Source organism: Tamandua tetradactyla, chromosome 20 (genome assembly GCF_023851605.1).
Source record: "Tamandua tetradactyla isolate mTamTet1 chromosome 20, mTamTet1.pri, whole genome shotgun sequence".
Taxonomy (NCBI): Eukaryota; Metazoa; Chordata; class Mammalia; order Pilosa; family Myrmecophagidae; genus Tamandua; species Tamandua tetradactyla.
The window spans coordinates 4133852-4158181 of NC_135346.1; the positions used below are offsets into that span (position 1 = coordinate 4133852).

At 37.1% G+C, this 24330-nt stretch overlaps 1 protein-coding gene across 1 annotated transcript; it reads right to left on the bottom strand.

The window, feature by feature from the left end:
• Nucleotides 1–1029: 1029 nt before the first annotated feature.
• On the bottom strand, nt 1030–1992 carry LOC143664779 (olfactory receptor 2T27-like). The gene has a single exon (XM_077138165.1). The coding sequence runs from the start codon at nt 1990–1992 to the stop codon at nt 1063–1065; it is 930 nt and encodes a 309-aa protein (XP_076994280.1). The 3' UTR covers nt 1030–1062.
• Between the last annotated feature and the right edge of the window lie 22338 nt (nt 1993–24330).

Sequence of the window (24330 nt, forward strand, 5' to 3'; positions counted from 1 at the left end):
CCTGTGATTTAGATGACCACAGCTGGGGTCATAGGTAGTAGAGTATTTTTGATCATTAGACTAGATCTATGCAGAAATAGAAAGGAACAATTCACCAAAGTGAAGAGCCTGTGGTCCCAGAAGAGGAGCTCTACGATAACACGCAGAGCAGGAAAAAAGGAAGAGTTATAACACAAAAAATTCAAGGGGCAGTAAAATGATAATTGATAATGTAGGAGGTCTTATGCAAATACTTTATACTGTGTATTGATATTAGTGGTCAGTTTAATCTGCTTATTTATTTCAATGTAATGGCATTAGCATTATGCTATCTACCTAAATAATATGTACTCTTTAATAATCATTATTTATTTAACAATTACTTACTAGTCTATTCCTTTTCCTTTTTAATTTGACTATTAATGCTGACATTATTACTCTACTACCTGTGACCCCAGCTGTGGTCATCTAAATCACAGGTATTTATTGATTTGTCAAACATTGCACAATATTCATATATATTGAGTTCATGATCCCAATCTGGGAGTTTCCTGGAATTTCTCAACTGTATGCATGGTGAACCACTCTTTCTCTGAAATTAACATACTTAAAAAAAGTTTCCACTGTATTGTTTCCCAATAAAAAATTTATAGGTAAATAATTGTTAGCTGAAATAATGTATTTTAAAGTGCCATTTCAAAAGTCAGAAGAGTTTATTAATCTTTTCCAAACTAATTTTTACATGTGCTTTTCAGAATAAATCTACTGGGAGGTGAGAAACAATTAAAATACATCCCACAGCTCACAATGGGTTTTAAACTCAGACTCAACACATTTAAACAGATGTCAAAAAACAATGGTAATAGAAATTTTAAAAGTCATTTCCAACTGTAGTATATGAACACCAATTTCACTTGGTAAAATATGTTATATTTTTGTAGACCACAAACCATATCAACTCAAACTATATTAGAACACAAAGATTTAGAGACAGAGAACAGAAAGATCACAGGTATTTATTGATTTCACAAACATTACGCAATATTCATAAGATGTGAAATACAAAGACCAGGGATGTTAATTTTAGAAGAGACACCTTTGCAGTATCTTCCTCGATGCTGCCCAAACATCCTTGTTTCTCAGGCTATAAATAAAGGGGTTCAGGGTAGGGGTGACGATTGAGAAGAAGACTGACGCAGCCTTGTCCTGAAGGGCACTATGTGAGGAACCAGGAGTCATGTAGGTGAAGCTGGCGGGGCCGTAAAACAGCCCCACGACCATCAGGTGGGAGGAGCAAGTGGCCAGAGCTTTGTTCCTCCCCTTGGGGGAATTCATGCGGAGCACAGTGAAGAAGATGATGGTGTAGGAGGAAAAGATGGTGATAAGGGGAATAAGGAGAATCACAAAGCCCACCACAAGTATTGTCAACTTATATGCAGAGGTATCCTCACAGGAGAATCTCAAGACTGCCATGACCTCACAGAAGAAGTGTTCTATCTCTTTGCGACCACACTTAGGTAAGTGCATGGTGTAGGCAACCTGTACTATAGCATGTAGGGCACCCACAGCCCAGGACCCCATCACCATCTTCTGGCAGACACTCTGGCTCATGATGACTGAGTATCTCAGGGGACGGCAGATGGCCACATAGCGATCACAGGCCATGAGGGTCAAGAGAATGCATTCGGATCCCCCCAGCATCAGATTAAAAAACATCTGCATCCCACAGGCTGTGTCTGAGATGTTTCTCTTCCCTGAGAAAAAGTCAATGGCCATCTTGGGGACAGTGGTGGAGATGAAGAGCAGGTCAATGAGGGACAGCTGGCTGAGAAGGAAGTACATGGGCGTGTGGAGGCGGGAATCCACCAGGATGAGGAGAATCAGGGTGGAATTTCCTGCGAGGGCAAAAGCATAGATGAGGATGACCACACCGATGAGGATGTCAGCATGCTTCACGCCAGGGAAGAGTCCCAGGAGTACAAAGCCTGTAACTGTTGTCTCATTCTGTGCCATCATAATTAAACTCAACTGCTTCCACTGAAAGGTAATAGGGAAAAATTCACCAATAATTAATTTTAACTTCCTCTATTAATATTTTTCCTTCATATGAGTTTCAAAACCTCTCTACTAAAACATCCCTTCAGTATTTTATTAAGAATTCTCAAATTTAGTACTGTATCTGTTACATTTATATTTTTACCTTGGAGTGCAAAACACAAAGAGCAGAGAAAATATAAGTTATTTACTGTTAACTATTTATTAATTTTTTATGATCTCTTTTATGTAGACCAACATACTTCATGAATTAAAAATGAACGTCCTAAATCCATTCCTCGTTGCTGATTGATTGAACTTTAACAGGAATTGACTTTTCTTCTTTGTCCTGGAGACAAAGGTGTCTTGCCATCGTGTCTTCCATGGGGTTGGGCTGGCCACGTTATTCAATACCATAGAAAGCAGTGTGAGGAACCGTGTGTTTTCCCTGCTATCAGTAGTAGCATGGAGGACAAGTGGTGAACATTGTGGTGTCCCATTGTGGAAGGATTGTAGGTGTCTGGCCCACTGACAAGGAAATGACTCTTATTATGTTGTTATTTGCACAAGAATAAATTTTGTTTGCATGGGTTGAGCCACTAAGTTTGATTTTATTACAATAACTAATGTGATCCTAATACACAATGTATTTGGGAGAACTTTTTTTTAACTCTGAAAATGTGTATAAGTGACTGTGTATATTATATTATGTCATGTTATATTACAGTATATTATGTTAGTTTAATATTTAGTATGATTTTCTTTTCTCCCCTAATTCACCTTCACTGGAGCAGACTTTAGTCTATTTTCCATATTAATAGTTAATTTGCTTCCCACATTCAAACCTTGCTGGTGTGCCTGGACTTGAGGTGCCCCACCACTCTTTTCTACACTCTTCACTGGCTTGAATTCCTCATCTATGGTGTTTCTTTCAAATACTTGACTTCACTCATCCCTGAGCAATGCAACCTTCATCTGCCAGTGCAGTGAGTGCTACTCAGGTCCACACTCATCCGTGTGTACAACACGCATCCATATTCATGTACGTGAGGCATCGAGTTGGCCCCGAGGCTTCACAGAGGTTCTTGGCTCTGCTTTATACACACAGACATTAATATGGACTGTGGCCTGCACCCCAGATGAGAAAGGGGAGTGTCATGAGTCAGAACCTCACATGGGTGCTAGCTTAATTAGATCAGTATATTCATTGAACAATATAAATTTAATTGTTATTCTACTCACAATAAAATATCTTTGCCATATCTATTTTTATATTTTAAATTTATATCCATTGTCATTCTGAACTTACAATATATTTCTCTGTTCTTTTAAATACTCATATGAAAATACTAATACTATGAATACACAAAATATCACCCATCAAAACATGATGAAAAAGTTCTGGAATTGGATAGTGGTGATGTTAGCACACAACTGTAAATATGTTTAACACTATTGAATGATATATTTCAAAATGGTTAAAATGGAAGTTTTTTATGTACAAATTACTGCAATTAAAAAACATAAAATAATAAGAATGACACTCAGAGTTAGTCATTGCTTTTGTGTTAGTTGTCATTTGCTGTATTGTTGAAAATATGTATAAATACATAAAAATATTATTACTTAAATGTAAACTTCCTTAATCTTCCTATTCACATGCCATCAAAAGAAGTATGAAGTCATTTTCAAACAGGAAATCAGAATTTAAGCATTCTTTTAAAATACATTTTTTAAATGTAATATTATCAGAGGTTAAAACTGTTTCTACTGGTGTGCCCTATTGTATTATTAGCTGTACTAAGATGAAGACATGTAAGTGAATTACCAATTCTTTTCCTCTGTCAGTATGCCTTCCCAGTTGCCTTTCCATATTACTATGAGGTCTTTAAGCAGAGTCTCTTTCTTGCAAAGAAGCTATGAGGATAAGGGTCAGGGAAGTTGCAAATATGTGCAAATACAGCAATTCTTACAAAGGTCCACTAGTTGAGCTCTGGACTTCTGTAGATGTCTGAAAAGCATTTATTCCTGTTTTCAAGGTGTGTGCTGCCCCAGAGGTTGCCCGAGTGCTCAGCAGAGGGAAAGAGGCTGGTTTCCAGTCCCCATCAGGACACCTGTCACCACCGCGTGTTTCCTCCATTCAGCGTCTAGGTGGTGGTGATCTTCATCGCCTGCTGATGCTAAAGTCATTCTCATGCTGGCTTTGCTGTCTTCCTCAGATAGTCCAAACTGTAAATGACTGTTTCCCTTTTTCTCAGTGATAGTGATTAGGAGGGCCCATATCTAATACCTCTCAAAATAAAGTCGAAGCTCCCTCTGCTATGTGTCCTTCCCTCTTCCTGCATGTAGAAAATACTTGGATTCGCGTACATGGATTCCTGGGTGAAAGGGTCCCACAAATGATAGTAATGTGGTGATTAGTTCATGATTAGATTTGTAATGATGATCCAAGATAACATCATTCAATTTTAAGTACATTATTTCAGTCACATAACTGCCAGAACTATGGCCATCATAGATAAAAGAGCAGAATGAGGGTTTACAAGATAGATTCCTGTGCTTATCCTGGACACAGCACAGAAGTTAAGAGTGACTTTTCCTTTCTCCAAATAGAAATAGTTGTAACCATCTCATGCCCATTTCAAAATATGAGAAGCACAATAGATGAGAAAAGCACTATAAATTTCACCTTCTGATATTATCAGTTCATTTTCGTGTATGGAAGAAAGCATATAAACTCACATTTATTCCTTTAGTTGGTGAGAGTGTCTGAAGTACCTGCAATGTTTCCTAGTGCTTCAGATGATGCAGCATCACATGTTTATGTTTCCTATAAAAATGTAATGTTTAGTGATGATAAATTTCAAAATGCCTGCAATTCTGTCTAGAAGCTAAGTGGTATGTTCTGTTTTATTGAGTGTGGTTTGCTAATATTCCCAGGCTTAATATAGCCTTTTGAAGGTACCTTGCTGTGACCTTCTAAAATGAAAGATCATTTCAATATTTGAGTTTCATGTGTGGACTTATGGAAAATATCCTTTGGGATATCTGGTAGGAAAATGACCTATGGGAGAGCTTTGTCTCTCAACATAGATGAACTAGATTTTCTAGATAATTATTTTTAATTAAAGTGTCCTAAGGAAAAAAATGATAAAATGCACCATTTCATCAGCAGGCATTTGTTATTTGATGAGGTAAGACTTACCTCCTCTAAAAATAATTTTCTGTTATTTTACTTTATTCAATGAATTTATACCCTTAATCTCCAGTAGCTCTGATGAGATCCTATCCTGGGTTTTTTCTCTGTGATTTATCACAGTGGGCTAAAGCAATAAGTTGTCTCATATCAGACTATGAATGAAGTGTTTGCATTTGTTTTTCTGCTCCCTTAGAGCCTTGCATTCTGAAACACAGACAACCACGGCCATACTCTCCTTGCTGCTCCCTTTCTGTGCAGTGGAGGCTGGTGCTCTCCTGCCCCGAGAAGGGAACTTGCTTTCCTGGACTCAGCGTGTCTGAATGACTTGTGCTTTGTGTCCTAGAACAACTTGTCTTCCTCCATTCATCTTCATACAGAAATAGGAGTTCTGTGACTCCCTTTTCCTCATTGTAACTTAATGTTAGGAACATTTTAGCAGCCAAAATTCAATTTCCCCTGCTTCACTCAGACTCTTTAAACATCTAGTGTTGATCTGTACGTCTTGTTCTGATTTTATGTATTTTTGTTCAATTAGACTGTTTATTCATTTCAAAATTTCAACGTGTAACATAGAGCACTATGGTATTTTTGTAATGAAAGAATAAATGAATGATAATTTTCATTTAAAATGAATGTTTATTCCAGGTCCATGCACTGCCCCCTCCAAAGCAAACAAACAAAAAACCAACCAAACAAACAAAAATTCAACAAATAGTGCTCTAATAATGGGGTACTCACATGGAAAAATAGTGAAATGTGACCCTGTCATACAGCATAAAAAAATTTTTGAAGTTATTTCACCAGGACATTCATAAACAATATTTATAACTCAATTTACACCTTCTTTCCTGTAAACATACACGTGTTTAACATAGAATCTTTCATTTTTTTCGCTCATTTCTGTCTTCCCCTCTTGAGTTTTCCTGTTTCCTCAGTATAAAATGTTTACACTCCTTTCGACAACCAATTCATCTCTTACATTGATCTTCTCTGTTATTAACATTGCAATATTAGTTTTCACTTTTATTGCCTTTATCTTTATTCTATGGACACTCTTTTTTGTCAACAATTCTCATTTGCTTTGCTTGCCATTATCTTTGGGATATAGCACAGAATTGTGCTAAGCTTCTTTGTTCAACCTGAGTGTATTTTCCTTTTAATAAAGGAATTAATTATATATACAATCATGATCACACTTTTGCTGTCTTACATCTTTATATTTTATTACTCTGTGCTGCAACATTGATGTTTCTTTTGATTTCTGAATTTTTTTTATTAATTAAAAAAATTAACTAACACAACATTTAGAAATCATTCCATTCTACATATGCAATCAGTAATTCTTAATATCATCACATAGATGTATGATCATCATTTCTTAGTACATATGCATCGATTTAGAAAAAGAAATAGCAAGACAACAGAAAAAGAAATAAAATGATAATATAGAGAAAAAATAAAAATAAAAATAAAAAATACAAAAATATATAAGAAAAAAAACTATAGCTCAGATGCAGCTTCATTCAGTGTTTTAACATAATTACATCACAATGAGGTAGTATTGTGCTGTCCATTTTTTTTTTTTTTTTTAGAAATCATACCATTCTACATATGCAATCGGTAATTCTTAACATCATCACATCGATGCATGATCATCGTTTCTTAGTACATTTGCATCGGTTTAGAAGAACTAGCAATATAACCGAAAAAGATATAGAATGTTAATATAGAGAAAAAAAATAAAAGTAATAATAGTAAGAACAAAACAAAACAAAACAAAACAAAACAAAAACCTATAGCTCAGATGCAGCTTCATTCAGTGTTTTAACATGATTACTTTACAATGAGGTATTATTGTGCTGTCCATTTTTGAGTTTTTGTATCTAGTTCTATTGCACAGTCTGTATCCCATCAGCTCCAATTACCCATTATCTTACCCTGTTTCTAACTCCTGCTGAACTCTGTTACCAATGACATATTCCAAGTTTATTCTCGAGTGTCGATTCACATCATTGGGACCATAGATTATTTGTCTTTCAGTTTTTGGCTAGACTCACTCAGCATAATGTTCTCTAGGTCCATCCATGTTATTACATGCTTCATAAGTTTATCCTGCCTTAAAGCTGCATAATATTCCATTGTATGTATATACCACAGTTTGTTTAGCCACTCGTCTGTTGATGGACATTTTGGCTGTTTCCATCTCTTTGCAATTGTAAATAACGCTGCTATAAACATTGGTGTGCAAATGTCCGTTTGAGTTTTTGCCCTTAATTCCTTTGAGTAGATTCCCAGCAATGGTATTGCTGGGTCGTATGGCAATTCTATATTCAGCTTTTTGGGGAACCGCCAAACTGCCTTCCACAGTGGTTGCACCATTTGACATTCCCACCAACGGTGGATAAGTGTGCCTCTTTCTCCGCATCCTCTCCAGCACTTGTCATTTTCTGTTTTGTTGATAATGGCCACTCTGGTGGGTGTGAGATGATATCTCATTGTGGTTTTGATTTGCATTTCTCTAATGGCCAGGGACATTGAGCATCTCTTCATGTGCCTTTTGGCCATTTGTATTTCCTCCTCTGAGAGGTGTCTATTCAAGTCTTTTCCCCATTTTGTAATTGGGTTGGCTGTCTTTTTGTTGTTGAGTTGAACAATCTCATTATAAATTCTGGATACTAGACCTTTATCTGATATGTCGTTTCCAAATATTGTCTCCCATTGTGTAGGCTGTCTTTCTACTTTCTTGATGAAGTTCTTTGATGCACAAAAGTGTTTAATTTTGAGGAGTTCCCATTTATTTATTTCCTTCTTCAGTGCTCTTGCTTTAGGTTTAAGGTCCATAAAACTGCCTCCAGTTGTAAGATTCATAAGATATCTCCCTACATTTTCCTCTAACTGTTTTATGGTCTTAGACCTAATGTTTAGATCTTTGATCCATTTTGAGTTAACTTTTGTGTAGGGTGTGAGATACGGGTCTTCTTTCATTCTTTTGCATATGGATATCCAGTTCTCTAGGCACCATTTATTGAAGAGACTGTTCTGTCCCAGGTGAGTTGGCTTGACTACCTTATCAAAGATCAAATGTCCATAGATGAGAGGGTCTATATCTGAGCACTCTATTCTATTCCATTGGTCAATATATCTATCTTTATGCCAATACCATGCTGTTTTGACCACTGTGGCTTCATAATATGCCTTTAAGTCAGGCAGTGCAAGACCTCCAGCTTCGTTTTTTTTCCTCAAGATGTTTTTAGCAATTCGGGGCACCCTGCCCTTCCAGATAAATTTGCTTATTGGTTTTTCTATTTCTGAAAAATAAGTTGTTGGGATTTTGATTGGTATTGCATTGAATCTGTAAATCAATTTAGGTAGGATTGACATCTTAACTATATTTAGTCTTCCAATCCATGAACATGGTATGCCCTTCCATCTATTTAGGTCTTCTGTGATTTCTTTTAGCAGTTTTTGTAGTTTTCTTTATATAGGTTTTTTGTCTCTTTCGTTAAATTTATTCCTAGGTATTTTATTCTTTTAGTTGCAATTGTAAATGGGATTCGTTTCTTGATTTCCCCCTCCACTTGTTCATTGCTAGTGTATAGAAATGCTACAGATTTTTGAATGTTGATCTTGTAACCTGCTACTTTGCTGTACTCATTTTTAGCTCTAGTAGTTTTGTTGTGGATTTTTCCGGGTTTTCGACGTATAGAATCATATCATCTGCAAACAGTGATAGTTTTACTTCTTCCTTTCCAATTTTGATGCCTTGTATTTCTTTTTCTTGTCTAATTGCTCTGGCTAGAACCTCCAACACAATGTTGAATAATAGTGGTGATAGTGGACATCCTTGTCTTGTTCCTGATCTTAGGGGGAAAGTTTTCAGTTTTTCCCCATTGAGGATGATATTAGCTGTGGGTTTTTCATATATTCCCTCTATCATTTTAAGGAAGTTCCCTTGTATTCTTATCCTTTGAAGTGTTTTCAACAGGAAAGGATGTTGAATCTTGTCAAATGCCTTCTCTGCATCAATTGAGATGATCATGTGATTTTTCTGCTTTGATTTGTTGATATGGTGTATTACATTAATTGATTTTCTTATGTTGAACCATCCTTGCATACCTGGGATGAATCCTACTTGGTCATGATGTATAATTCTTTTAATGTGTTCTTGGATATGATTTGCTAGAATTTTATTGAGGATTTTTGCATCTATATTCATTAGAGAGATTGGCCTGTAGTTTTCTTTTTTTGTAATATCTTTGCCTGGTTTTGGAATGAGGGTGATGTTGGCTTCATAGAATGAATTAGGTAGTTTTCCCTCCGCTTCGATTTTTTTGAAGAGTTTGAGGAGAGTTGGTACTAATTCTTTCTGGAATGTTTGATAGAATTCACATGTGAAGCCGTCTGGTCCTGGACTTTTCTTTTTAGGAAGCTTTTGAATGACTGATTCAATTTCTTTACTTGTGATTGGTTTGTTGAGGTCATCTATGTCTTCTTGAGTCAAAGTTGGTTGTTCATGTCTTTCCAGGAACCCGTCCATTATTTCTAAATTGTTGTATTTATTAGCATAAAGTTGTTCATAGTATCCTGTTATTACCTCCTTTATTTCTGTGAGGTCAGTAGTTATGTCTCCTCTTCCATTTGTGATCTTATTTATTTGCATCCTCTCTCTTCTTCTTTTTGTCAATCTTGCTAAGGGCCAATCAATCTTATTGATTTTCTCATAGAACCAACTTCTGGCCTTTTGATTTTCTCTATTGTTTTCATGTTTTCAATTTCATTTATTTCTGCTCTAATCTTTGTTATTTCTTTCCTTTTGCTTGCTTTGGGGTTAGTTTGCTGTTCTTTCTCCAGTTCTTCCAAATGGATAGTTAATTCCTGAATTTTTGCCTTTTCTTCTTTTCTGATATAGGCATTTAGGGCAATAAATTTCCCTCTCAGCACTGGCTTTGCTGCGTCCCATAAGTTTTGATATGTTGTGTTTTCATTTTCATTCGCCTCCAGGTATTTGCTAATTTCTCTTGCAATTTCTTCTTTGACCCACTCGTTGTTTAGGAGTGTGTTGTTGAGCCTCCACGTATTTGTGAATTTTCTGGCACTCCGCCTATTATTGATTTCCAACTTCATTCCTTTATGATCCAAGAAAGTGTTGTGTATGATTTCAATCTTTTTAAATTTGTTAAGACTTGCTTTGTGACCCAGCATATGGTCTATCTTTGAGAATGATCCATGAGCACTTGAGAAAAAGGTGTATCCTGCTGTTGTGGGATGTAATGTCCTATAAATGTCTGTTAAGTCTAGCTCATTTATAGTAATATTCAGATTCTCTATTTCTTTATTGATCCTCTGTCTAGATGTTCTGTCCATTGATGAGAGTGGTGAATTGAAGTCTCCAACTATTATGGTATATCAGTCTATTTCCCTTTTCAGTGTTTGCAGTGTAATCCTCACGTATTTTGGGGCATTCTGGTTCGGTGCGTAAATATTTATGATTGTTATGTCTTCTTGTTTAATTGTTCCTTTTATTAGTATATAGTGTCCTTCTTTGTCTCTTTTAACTGCTTTACATTTGAAGTCTAATTTGTTGGATATTAGTGTAGCCACTCCTGCTCTTTTCTGGTTGTTATTTGCATGAAATATCTTTTCCCAACCTTTCACTTTCAACCTACATTTATCTTTGGGTCTAAGATGTGTTTCCTGTAGACAGCATATAGAAGGATCCTGTTTTTTAATCCATTCTGCCAATCTATGTCTTTTGATTGGGAAATTCAGTCCATTGACATTTAGTGTTATTACTGTTTGGATAATATTTTCCTCTAACATTTTGCCTTTTGTATTATATATATCATATCTGATTTTCCTTCTTTCTACACTCTTCTCCATACCTCTCTCTTCTTTCTTTTGTATCTGCCTCTAGTGCTCCCTTTAGTATTTCTTACAGAGCTGGTCTCTTGGTCACACATTCTCTCAGTGACTTTTTGTCTGAGAATGTTTTAATTTCTCCCTCATTTTTGAAGGATAATTTTGCTGGATATAGGAGTCTTGGTTGGCAGTTTTTCTCTTTTAGTATTTAAATATATCATCCCACTGTCTTCTAGCTTCCATGGTTTCTGCTGAGAAATCTACACATAGTCTTATTGGGTTTCCCTTGTATGTGATGGAATGTTTTTCTCTTGCTGCTTTCAAGATCCTCTCTTTCTCTTTGACCTCTGACATTCTAACTAGTAAGTGTCTTGGAGAACGCCTATTTGGGTCTAATCTCTTTGGGGTGCGCTGCACTTCTTGGATCTGTAATTTTACGTCTTTCATAAGAGTTGGGAAATTTTCAGTGATAATTTCTTCCATTAGTTTTTCTCCTCCTTTTCCCTTCTCTTCTCCTTCTGGAACACCCACAACATGTATATTTGTGTGCTTCATATTGTCCTTGAGTTCCCTGATACCCTGTTCAAATTTTTCCATTCTTTTCCGGATAGTTTCTCTTTCTTTTTGGAATTCAGATGTTCCATCCTCCAAATCACTAATTCTATCTTCTGTCTCTTTAAATCTATCATTGTAGGTATCCATTGTTTTTTGCATCTTTTCTACTTTATCCTTCACTTCCATAAGTTCTGTGATTTGTTTTTTCAGTTTTTCTATTTCTTCTTTATGTTCAGCCCATGTCCTCTTCATGTCCTCCCTCAATTTATCGATTTCATTTTTGAAGAGGTTTTCCATTTCTGTTCATATATTCAGCATTAGTTGTCTCAGCTCTTGTATCTCATTTGAACTATTGGTTTGTTCCTTTGACTGGGCCATATTCTCAATCTTCTGAGCGTGGACAGTTATCTTCTGCTGCTGGTGTCTGGGCATTTAGTCAGATTTCCATGTGTGTCGGACCCAACAAGGTTGTAAGATTTTTCTGTGAAATCTCTGGATTCTGTTTTTCTTATCCTGCCCAGTAGGTGGCGCTCGTGGCACACGTTTGTCTGTGGGTCCCACCAGTAAAAGGTGCTGTGGGTCCTTTAACTTTGGAAAACTCTCACCGTCCGGGAGGTTCGCTAGCCAAAGTGGTTTGGAAGAGTGCGAGCCGGCCCGGGGTCCGAACGCGGGGAGGGTCGCTGGCCGCCGCAGCCCGGGAAAGCGCCCATCCAAATTTCCTGGTCGGCCCGGGGTGCCAAGCGTGGTGGGAGGGTACCAGCCGCAGCGGCCCTCCCGGGAGAGTGCATGTTCCCAGGGAGTCACAGGTTTGGAAGGGCCCCCGCCCCGGTCACCGTTCTCCGCAGCCTGGGGATTTCTGATCCAATTCTCTCAGTTGGTCCTGGGGGCCTTGCATGGTGTGGGCGCCAGCCACCGCGGTTTGAGGGGACCGCCTGTCCAATTCTCCCAGCCGGCCCAGGAAGGGGGAAGGGAGTGACTCCGGACGCTTGCCGCCCCACCCGGTGAAGCCCGTGCCCCTCGGTAATCTCACCAGAGCGGGTTCTCTCAGCCAGCCAGCCATTCCAGGATGGGGTACGCTGTCTTTTTTATCTCTGTCGTGGCTTTGGGAGCTGTTCTGTATCATTTCTACTCCCCTAGTAGCTGTCCTGGAGGAGAAACTAAGATCCGCGCGTCTTACTAAGCCGCCATCTTCTCCCTGATTCCTGAATTTTATATGTGACTTTTGAAATTATTATTCCTCTTCCTCTTATATGAGAATTCTTCTATTCATTATTGTTTCATTTTATATTACATATTTAACCTATATTTACCATATTTCAAATGAATAAGTGAAACATTTAATACATTCAGTGAGATATGATATATTTAAGCTATTGAAATTTCCTTTCTTTTCCCCCATCATTTTGCACCTTTTCATTGGCACATGATGATTTTAACTCAAACTATCTTAAGAAAATTGTAATTTCAGATAATTATTTACAAATTATGAAGTAAAATATAATTATGCAAAATAATGATAAGTATTACCTTGTCTTGTAGTTAAAATTACTTTGTTTAGACTTTATTCTACCTATACTTGTCAATATTTTCATTTCTGAACCTCTGTATTTATATGTTATTGCTTTTGATTCATAGTGTCAATGACTGGGTTAGGTCTTCTATTACCATATTATAATGGATATTAACTGATATCATTCCACAATTTTAGATATTTGGGCATAATTTTCTTTTGTCTTGTGGCTATACATTTATCATCTTGGATTTTAAGAGAGTTCTTAGTTCTCAACTTTTTCTCATAAGCATTCCATCAAAATTGCTCATTTTCCTTTTTATTTCTGTGAAAAATCTGAGTCTATACTATTTTATTTTTATTTGTGGGTGATTGTCTTCTCTCTATACCCCTCCAGAAATGCTTAATTGTTTTTATTATTCCAGGTTGATAACAGCATCAGTTTTTGTCCTGTAAAGACTGTACTTAAGTTATTTTATAGGCCAAGCATTCTTGTTTTGAAACATTATCAATTATTATAATTTTTAAATGAACTGTGAAAGATAATGAAAGATTGACTCTAGCGAGAATCTCAGTCCCTAATTATTCTTTCCTGTTTCTTCTGGTAAATCCCACATCAGCCAGGATTCTTTTCAATGGAAATATTTATAGAAAATTTATTCATATTTGTTCACCTACCATTCATAAAGTGTAGGTTTTATAACTAGTTCTCCATTAACTATGCAAACATTTTATTTTAAATGCTTTCTTTTCAGGCCTTTTGATCATTTTAATTGTGTTGTTTGCTCATTATTTTTGAATTTTAAGTGTTCCATGTATATTTGATTAATGTCATTTTTCAGATATGTGTTTGGTGAACATTTTCTCCAAATCTGTAACCTTTCTTTTTTTTTTTCTCTTAAAAGGAATTTTGCTTAGAAGGAGGATTTACTCTAATGAAGTCCTCATCTATTTTTTCTTTCATGGATCATGAAGGTAACAGGCTCCATTGCCAAACTAAATTTCTCTGAGATATTCTCTATGCTTTCTTCTAGAAGTTTTGTTGTTTGCATGCTACATTTTCATCTATGATCCATTATGTGTTAATTTTCATGAAAAGTGTAAGGTCTTATCTAGTCCTGATTCTTTTGGTTTTTCCACATGAAAATCCATCGTTCTAGCACCATTTGCTAAGAATACAATCCTTCTGCATTTAATATCTTTATATCCCTTGTCAAAAATCATTTCACTGTGTTTGTGAGTCTCTTTCAGTGTATTCTTTTCTTTTTCATTGATCTTTGTATTCATTTGTCTGGATTACTGTAGCTCTTGTAAATTTAGTTCAACGGTAGAGTCATTCCTCCACCTTGGTTCTTCTTTAATCGTCTGTCTTGGGAGTCCTTATACCATCTTTAGAATTAGTCTGTCAGCATCTACAAATAGGTTTATGACAGTTTGGTTGAGTCTATACTGAAGTTGGAGATAAATATGGAAAAAATGACCTCTCTGTATCAGTGGTTTGTGCATGGTCCTGTGTTCCATTTATTTGACCAAGCCACTTGCCTCACTACTGACCTTTGGACAAGTTAATAAACAGTTTTTTTACCCTTAGGTCCTAAACTTCCCAAGTTCAAAACCACGTGTGCTGTCACCACTAATGTCACCCTCATACCCTATGTGCCTTACTGAACCCACATTTGCAGCCATCACCTGCCACCTTTGCAACTCACCAAGAACCCCCCAGCTGGTCCCAGATTATAAGCTAACCAACTCCCCTACCTTGGACTCCATCTCCTTTCCCTTTTCATGTGTGTTTGCTTTAAACTCACTAGTCTTTGATGCCTTTGAGAAATCTACTAATCTCCATGTCTGGACTATAATAAAGTAGAAGATCCTGGCTCCCTCTTGCTCTGTTTCTGTGCTACTCACCAGCTGAGTTTGGTCACCTGGACTGCTCAGGCTTTATGCCAGATACTCATGGTATATCCCCCTCTTTGAACTGCAATAAATTTGTTTCTTATGCATTATTGTCTTGGCCTTCCATCATGTCATGTCTGACCTCCACCCAGACATGGTGGAGTTTAGAAGTCCAACCAAATCAATGAGACAGACTGTTAAAATTCTTCCTAACCTTCTCCAGAGAGATTTAAACCAATGTCACTGTGTTTCCAGCAAATGACACAAGCTATTTTTAAATTACTGAACATGGTTTTGAATCAACATTAATTCCTAGAGATACAAGACATAACTGTAGTTCTCCACGCAGCTCAGGGACTTGTGAGGGTTATATGAACAATGGCATTTTAGGTCAGGTCCATCTCACAGTGCATCCCCAATCCCATTCTGGCACTATTTCCCAATTTCAATATACATAATTGGAATAGGCTTATTCAGCTACAGGCAGAATATTCACATTGGTTCCCTGATCTGAGAAGTGAGGGCTATTATGTACTAAAGGCCAAGTAGGATCCACTTGTTGCCTCTACTTAGAAAAGTAGTGAACCTAAACCAACACTGCATTTATGGTAGGAGTGCTGAGTTTAGTGACATCTCCAAGGAATTGAAGAATGCGCAGGTAATGATTCCCATCATATTCCCTTCAAATCTCTAATTTGGCCTATGAGGAAAATAGATGGATCTTGGAGGACAACAGTTGATTATTATTAACCTAACCAGATGGCGTCTCCTATTACAGCTGATATTCCTGCTGGGATATCATTCTTTGGTCAAGTTAATATAGCACTTTTCCCTGGTATACAGATATTTTTCCATAAATATTTTCATCATAAAACCTGCCACTAGGCTGCATGATTTCAGCTATCAAAGCCAGCAATAAATAAATACTCATTGTCCTTATTCAGGGGTATACTGACTCTCCAGCTCTATGTCATAATCTAGTCCACAGTGTTTTTACTGACTTTTCTTTTCACATGATGTAACACTGGCCTGTTAATTGATGACATTAAGCTGATAGGTCCTAGAGATCCAGAAGGAGAAACTGTTCTGAACTTATTGGTAAGGCATTTGTATATCATAAGATAGGAAATAAAAACTAAGAGAAATTCTGTGAAATTTCTAGGTGTCCAGTGTGGCGCCATGACGCCCTTCTAAGGTGAAAGATGCACTATTGCATCTGTTCCCTCCTTTAACAAAAAGAGACATACTGTTTGATTCTTTGGACTTCAGATGCAGCATATTCATCCTTTGGGTTTACTACTGTGACCTGTTTACAGAGTCACACATAAAACTGCTAGTGTTGAGTGGGGACTGGACCATAAGAGGCTTTGCCACGGATCCAAACTACTGTTCAAGTTCCTGTACCTTTTGGAACATAAGGACCATCAAATCCAATGGTGCTTGAATGTCAGTGGCTGAGAGTGATGGTGTTGAGAGCCCATGGGGTGAGCACTATAATAGATTCATAGTGAGGAAGCTTAGGATTTTGAAACAAAGCCTTACTTTCCTCTGCAGATAACTACTCTCTTTTTGAGAAAAAGCTCTCAGCTTTCTTCTGAGCCTTGGTAGTGACTTTGTACTTGACAAGACCTGAGTTTCCCACAAGAATGCCATGTTGTAAGACCAACCAAACAACAAAATTGGATGAGCCCAACAGCACACCTTCACCAAATGGATGTGGTATATGTGTCTAAGCTCAAGAAAGCAATGAAAGCACAAGTAATTTACAAGGCAAAGTGACCCAAATGCCCATGGCTCCCATCAACTGACTGAAGGAGAGAAAACTTAGCTTGGCTTAAAAATGGATCTGCAGGACATACAGGTGTTGCCTAGAGTTGTGCGGCTGCAGCAATGCTTCACCTTTCTGGGACATCCCAGAAAGATAGTGGTGAAAGGAAATCTTCCAAATACCTACAATTTTGATCACTGCATGTGGCTATTCATTTGACATTGAACAGTTAAGTGTCCAGAAGAGTACTTCTTTGTCTGTTTTGCTTTAACAATTTGTGCTGTAAAAATATATGTATATAAAATGTAAACATATATATATACACACACACACACAAAGCAAAGAAATAAAAAAATAATTTTTAAAACACTCTTCAACAAGGAGTTACAGAAAAGATCCCAGTGTTTTTCATGTGCTGCCATTCCACTGTCTCGGACTTTTCCTTCTAGCTGCTTCAAAACCTTCAGAGCCTAGATTGTAAACCCTTTAGCGGACATACCTAGTCTGAGGTTGTAAATGTATTTCTAGATTCTGAGACACTGAACTATATGTGTGTCAGCTGGTATTTCTCTGGAAGAACATTTGTATACAAATTCATGGGCCAATTTTTTTGGTAGGATGGCCTGGGATTTGGAAGGAAAATGATTTAAAAATTAATGACAAAGAGGTCTGGTTGAGAGGCATGTGGATATATATTTTTGGAGGGGCTGGAAACATGAAGGCATTTGTGTCCCATGTGAATTCTCACCAGTTGGTGACTGCATCAGGGAAGAATTTTAATAATTATGTGAATAGGAGGACCCATTCTATGGATACCAGTCGGCCCCTTTCTCTAGCCACTCCTGTCATTGCTCAGTTGATTTATAAACAAAGTGGCCTTGGGGGAAGGGATTTAGATTATGCAAGAGCTCACAAAAATGGACTTCACTCATCAGAGCCCACCTGGCTAAAACCACTGCAGAGTGCCTAACCTGCCCGCAGCACAGACCAACACCCAGTCTGCTGCTAGGTGGGAGGTTGACAGTATTGGGCCACTTCATTCATGTGAAAGATGTTCTTATTTTTTTGTGGGAGTAGACATGTGCTCTGCTTATGAATTTACTTACTTTGCATGAAATGTTTATCCCCAAACTGCCATCCCTGGAAGTACAGAATGCTTTATCTATCATCAATATATAACACACACATCGATGCTAATGAATAAGTCCATGCACAACTAATGAAGTTTGGCAATGGATCCGTGTTCATGAAATTCACAAGTCACACCATGTTCTCCATCATTCGGAAGCATTTGAATTGATAGAATCATGCGATGGTCTTATGAAGACCAAATTGCAGTGCTAAGTGGGTGGCCATACCTTGCAGGACTGGGCAATGTTGCCCAGGACAATGTTTATGCTCTATGTCAGTGTCCAATCTACAGTGTTTGTGTCTCCTATAGCCAGGAGTCTCAGGACCAGGAACTAAGTGATATGAATGGCAGAGATGTTTCTCACTGTTATCCCTAGTGATGTACTACAAAAGCTTTTGCTTTCTTTCCCCATGATCTTATGCTCTGCTGGTTTATGTATCTTGGTTCCAATATGAGTTGTCCTTCCACCAGGAGACTCAAGAGTAATTCTGTTGAACTTAAAACTGAAAACTGGCCACTACAAACTTCTCATACTCTGAATCAACAGGAAATTTAACAGTTATGCTAAGATCTGTGGTGACTGATTATGGTTTTCAAGTGACATAGAACTGCTACAATGCAATGAATGTTAATAAACATCCATCTGAAATGTAGGAGACCCCTTGGTCTGTTCCTTACTACTACTATGCCCTGTGAATAAGTCAGTGGAAAACCACAACCAACCAATCCAGACAGAACTACAAATGACCAAGACCCTTCGGGAATGAGGCACAGGGTCATCCCACCAGGCAAGGAGGGAAGACATGTTGAGGTGATTGCTCAGAGCAAAGGGGATATGGGATGGAAACTGGAATAAGATGGTTATAAATATGGCTATGAGACCAGTTGTAAAAACAAGGTAATACGGTTATGAACATTTCTTCATTGATTTTTATGAATATATTTATATATAAACACAAAACAAATATTTTTCTTCTCTCCCTTATCATATAAGTTGAATAACTTTATGACATTGTATTTAATTTAATGGATATCATGTATAAGAGTGTCAACATCACCAGGATTTGTATGTTCTTCTGGGAAAACAGCCATTTGATTTCTGGTTGTATGCAGGACAGCTGAACTACGTTAAATAAAAATATGAACAATGTTATTATCTTTATTTAAAATTAAGGGCAGGCCACAGTGGCTCAGCAGGCAGAGTTCTTGCCTGCCATGCCCGAGACCCAGGTTTGATTCCCAGTGCCTGCGCATGCAAAAAAAAAAAAAAAAATGCATTTGTACCTAGATGAAAAGTTGTGTACTGTGGTGGTTAATTTCATGCATCAACTTAACTAGGTTATGGTCTACAGTCAAGTATAAGCACTGCTTTATTACTAAGAGGGTAATGCACAGATAGAGTTAAGTCACTAGTCTTTTGGATGCATGTATGGGTGATTACATCTACAATTAACAAAGGAAATTGCCTTTAGTAAGGACAGGAATCTCCTCAGCCAATCATTGTGGTGATAAAGTGAGGACTGAGAGTTTTAGAAGTCACAATTAAGAATATACGTATGCATTTTCTTTTTCTTTTATCATCATCTTGAATTGAACATCATCTTGAATGGAGTTCCCAACTTTCATCCCTCCCAATACAATGTGGATTTCCCAAATCCACCGTCATGTCAGCCAACTCCCAAAATCAATCTCTTTCTCTCTCTTGAACTCTAATGCACCACCTTAACAATAATAAGCTTTCCAATCAATGAATATGATGTGGCTTTCCATTTGTTTAGGTCTTCCTTAATATTTAGCAATGTTTTGTAGTTTCCAGTTTCATTTCCTTGCCCATTTTTAATCTTAGGTATTTTACTACTTCATTTTGTATTATCAGTAGAATCATTGTCTTAACATCATTTTCTGATGGTTAATTTTGCTATAGGAAATCAGACTTCATGTTCTTTTATCCAACAAATTTAATGACTTCATCCATTATCTCTAGTTGGTTTTGTGTGTGTGTGCATGTATTTTGGGGGAGTATTCCTATATAAAGAATTTTGTCATATGAGAATAGATAGAGAATCTTTATGTTTTCCCTTCCAATTTTCATGTCTTATTTATCTGGATAGAAGTTAGGAGAGAATGTTGAATTGCAGTGGTTCAATTAGGCAGTGTGCATTTGTCTTGATTTTATGGGAAAACATTCAATCTTCCACTTTGAAATGTGATATTGGCTGTGAGATTTTCATAATCTTTACAATGTTGAGGAAGCTTCCTTCTATTCCTAGATGCTTATTTTTATTCATGAAAGTGTGTTTAACTTTGTTGTTTAATGTTTTTTATGCATCATTTGAGATCATGTTTTTTCCCCTTTTATTTTATTAATTCAGTGGATTACATTAATTTTCTCATGTTGAACCACCTTTTTTACAGAGAAATAATTTGCCCTTTGTCCTGATGTATACAAATGTTAATTTAATGCTGGATATGGCTTGCTAACATTTTGCTGACATTATTTTACATAAATATCCTTAAGAGATATGGGTCTCTAGCTTTCTTTTCTTGCAGTGACTTTTTCTGTCTTTGGGGTAATGGTATGAAAGGCCTCTAAAATAATTTAGAAAATGTTTTCCTTTTCTTCTATTTTTCCTTATAGTTTGAGGATTTATATGAATTCTTCTTTAAGTATGCGGCAGAATTTACTGGTGAAACTCTTTAGCCCTGATCTTTACTTTTTCGGGAGTTTTTGATTGCTCCTTTGAGCTCTTTACTTGCTATTGGTCTTTTTAGATTTTTCTATACCTTCTTTAGTTATGTTTATTAACATGAGTGTTTTTAGGAATGTGTTCATTTCTACTAGGCTACTTAGCTCGATCTTGTGAAGTTGGTCATTGTATTTCCTTATAATCATTTGCCCACTTTCATGAATTATTTAAATTATTTACATCTTCATTCTTTTTTTGGTTCACCTAAAAGTTTGCAAAGTTTATTGATTTTTCCAAGAACAAACTTCTGGTACCATTGACTTTAAAAATTTCTTTTCTATTCTCTATTTCTTTTATTTCTGCTCCAATCACTATGATGTCTTTCCCTCTGCTAGCTAGGTATCTAGCTTGATCTTCTTTTTCTTGTTCCTAAAGTGTAAAGCTGGTTTGTTGATTGAAAATCATTTTTCTTATTCACTGTAGGCATTTATAGTTATGCATTTCTCTTTGAACATGACCTCTCTGTGTGTCCCATAAATTCTTTATGTTGAGTGTGCTAGACCTAATTGTGTACTCCGAGAAAATATGTTTTTAATCTTAATCTGTGTTCCTTTGTGTGTGAACACTTTAGTAAATGTTGTCATTTGAAAATGTTGTTTATTATTTAAGGTGTGGTCAAATAAAATCATGGTGAGTCCTAATCTGTATTACTGGATGTCCTATGAAGGACAGAAATGTGGACAATCACTAGAAACTACAAACCAGAAGCCAGAAAACATTGATGTCAAATGCCAGAGAAAGACACCTAAGGAGAACAAGGACACCACAAACAAAATGGTCTTGGTAGTAGGGATTTAGATTATGGAAGGACTCAAACAAGGACTTCATTCACCAGGGCAAAACTGACTAAAGCCACTGCTGAGTGCCTAATCTGTCAGCAGCAGAGACCAACACTCATTCCTTGATATATCACAATTTCCTGAGGCCGTCAGTCTGCCTCCAGGTGTCAGATTGATAACATGGGTGACAATTCATGTAAAGGATGTTCTTATTTTCTTATGGGAGCAGACATGTACTCTGCTTATGAATTTGCTTTCCTTGAATGAAATGTTTCCCCCCAAACTGCCATCCTGGGAAGTACAGAATGCTTTATCTATCACCATAATATTCCACACAGATTCACTTCTGATAGCTAAGTCCACTTCACTTCTAATGAAGCTTGGCCATGGGTCCATGCTCATAGAATTCACAGGTCGTGTCATGTTATCCATTATTCTGAAGCACTTGAATTGATAGACTCATGTGTTGGCTTATGTAGACCCAAATGCAGAGCCAACTGGGTGGCAATACCTTGCAGGACTGGTCCATGTTCCCCTGGAGAATGTTTATGCTCTATATCAGTGTCCAATCTACAGCACTTGTTTCTCCCATAGCCAGAATCCACATGTCCAGAAATCAAGTGGTATAAATGGCAGGGGTGCCTCTCACCATTATCCTTAGTAGTGCACTAGAAAAGCTTTTGCTTCTTTTCCTCATGAGCATGTACTCTGCTGGTTTATGTACCTTAGTTCCAATAGGAGTTGTGCTTCCAACAGGAGACCCAAGAGTGATTTTATTGACTTTGAAGTTAAAACTGCAAGCTGACCACTATAAACTCCTCATATTCTGAATCAACAGAAAATTAAGGAGTTATTGTAGGTCTGGGGTGATAAGCTGGATTGTTTTAAGGTGAAATAGGACTGCTACAATGCAATGAATGTTAAAAAAATGTATGCCTGCAACATAGGGGACTCCTTGGTCTGCCTCTTACTCTTTCTGTGCCCTGTGAATAAAGTCAATGCAAAACCACAAAAACCCAATCCAGACAAAATTGCAAATGTCCAAGATGCTTCATGAAGGTTATTCTGGGTCACCCACCAGGTAAGGTGACTTGTTGAAGTGCTTGCTGAGAGCAAAGTGGATATTGAATGGGGAGTTCAATAAGTTAATTAAAAATAAAGTTGTAGAAACATGGAGTAATACGGTTTGAATATTTCTACTTTGATTTTTATGAATATATTTATATATAAACACAAAGTAAATATCTTTGTTTTCTTCTCTCCCTTGTCATATAAGTTGAAATAACTTTATGTCATAGTATTTAAGTTAAAGGACATCATGCATGAGTCAATATCAACCAGGACTTGCATCTACTTCTGGGGAAACTGCTAGTGGATGTCTGGTTGTATTCAGGACAGTTGAACTATGTTAAGTGAAAATAAGAATAATGTTATTGTCTTTATTTAAAATTAAGTGTGGTTTAGGATGCACATATTGGGACATAGTTGAAAAGCTGGGGTCTGTGATGTATAATTTCATGTGTCAACTTGACTAGGTTATTGTGTCCGGTCAAGTAAGCCTGGTTTGATTGTTACCTTGAGGGTAATGCATAGATCGATTTAAGTCAGTAGTCATTTGATTGCATCTATGGCTGATTGCATCTACAATCAACAAAGGAAATTTACTTCAGTAATGACAGGAATCTCCTCAGCCAATCCATTGGTGGTGATGAAGTGAGGATGAGAGTTTTAGAAATTACAAATAAGAATATCTACATCCACTTTACCCTGCTTGTATCTCTTGGGGAATTAACATCATCTTGAATGGCGTTTCCAACTTGCATCTCTCCTGATACAATGTGGATTTGCTAATCCTACAGTCATGTCAGCCAATTCCCAAAATCAGTCTCTCTCTATCTCTCTAGATCTCTAATACACCATCTTAACAATACTAAGTCTTCCAATCCATGAATGTGGTGTGGGATTCCATTTACTTACATCTTCATTAGTTTTTAAGCAATGCTTTCTAGTTTCTAGTTTACAAGCATTTCATTTCCTTGTCTAATTTTACTCTTAGGTATTCTACTACTTCGTTTTGTATTATCAATAGAATTATTTTCTCAACATCCTTTTCTGATAACTAACTTCGGGTGTATAGAAACCAACCTTATTTTGGGTGTTGTAAAAGACTGGATTGTTCTTATACCCAATAACTTTGAAGATTTAATTCCTTATCTCTAGAAGGCTTTCCGAGTGTGTGGTGTGGGGAGGGAGGTGTGTGCATGTGCATATATTTTTTTGGGATTTCCTATATATAGGGTTGTGTCATATGAGAATAGATAAACTTTAAGTTCTCCTATCCAATTTTTATGTCTGACTAGACCATAGAGGAGAATGTTGAATAGCAGTGGTGCAATCAGACATTGTTGTATTTGTCCTGATCTTATGGGAAAACATTCAGTCTTCAACTTTGGAATAAGATGTGAGCTGTGAGATTTCCATACATCTTTACAACGTTGAGGAAGCCCCCTTTTATTCCTAGATAGTTATTTTTAATCACTAAAGTGTGTAATAGTGTTCTTCTCCTGAGACATTTTTCCTGATTACCATGAGTAAAATCTTTAGCCATTAGGCTGCCACCGTCTGTGAGGGTCTGTCCATGCCCGCCTGCCAGTCAGCATGCTGTCCTCTCCCCCCACCTGGTGGTGAGTGCTCTGCCCCAGATACTCAGATGTTATAACTCTATTACTTGGAGGTAGCACTTGTTTTAAACCAGGTCCTCTGAGAAGCAGACAAGATGAGATTATACATGCAAGAGGTTTGTTGGGGTTTTGGACTCTAGTAAGGAAAAAAGAGAACATATCCAGAGAGACACAAAGAGAGTGTGATACAA

Excerpts from the sequence above, each read along its gene's own strand:
- LOC143664779 (XM_077138165.1), bottom strand. The coding sequence starts at position 1,992 with ATGGCACAGAATGAGACAACAGTTACAGGCTTTGTACTCCTGGGACTC.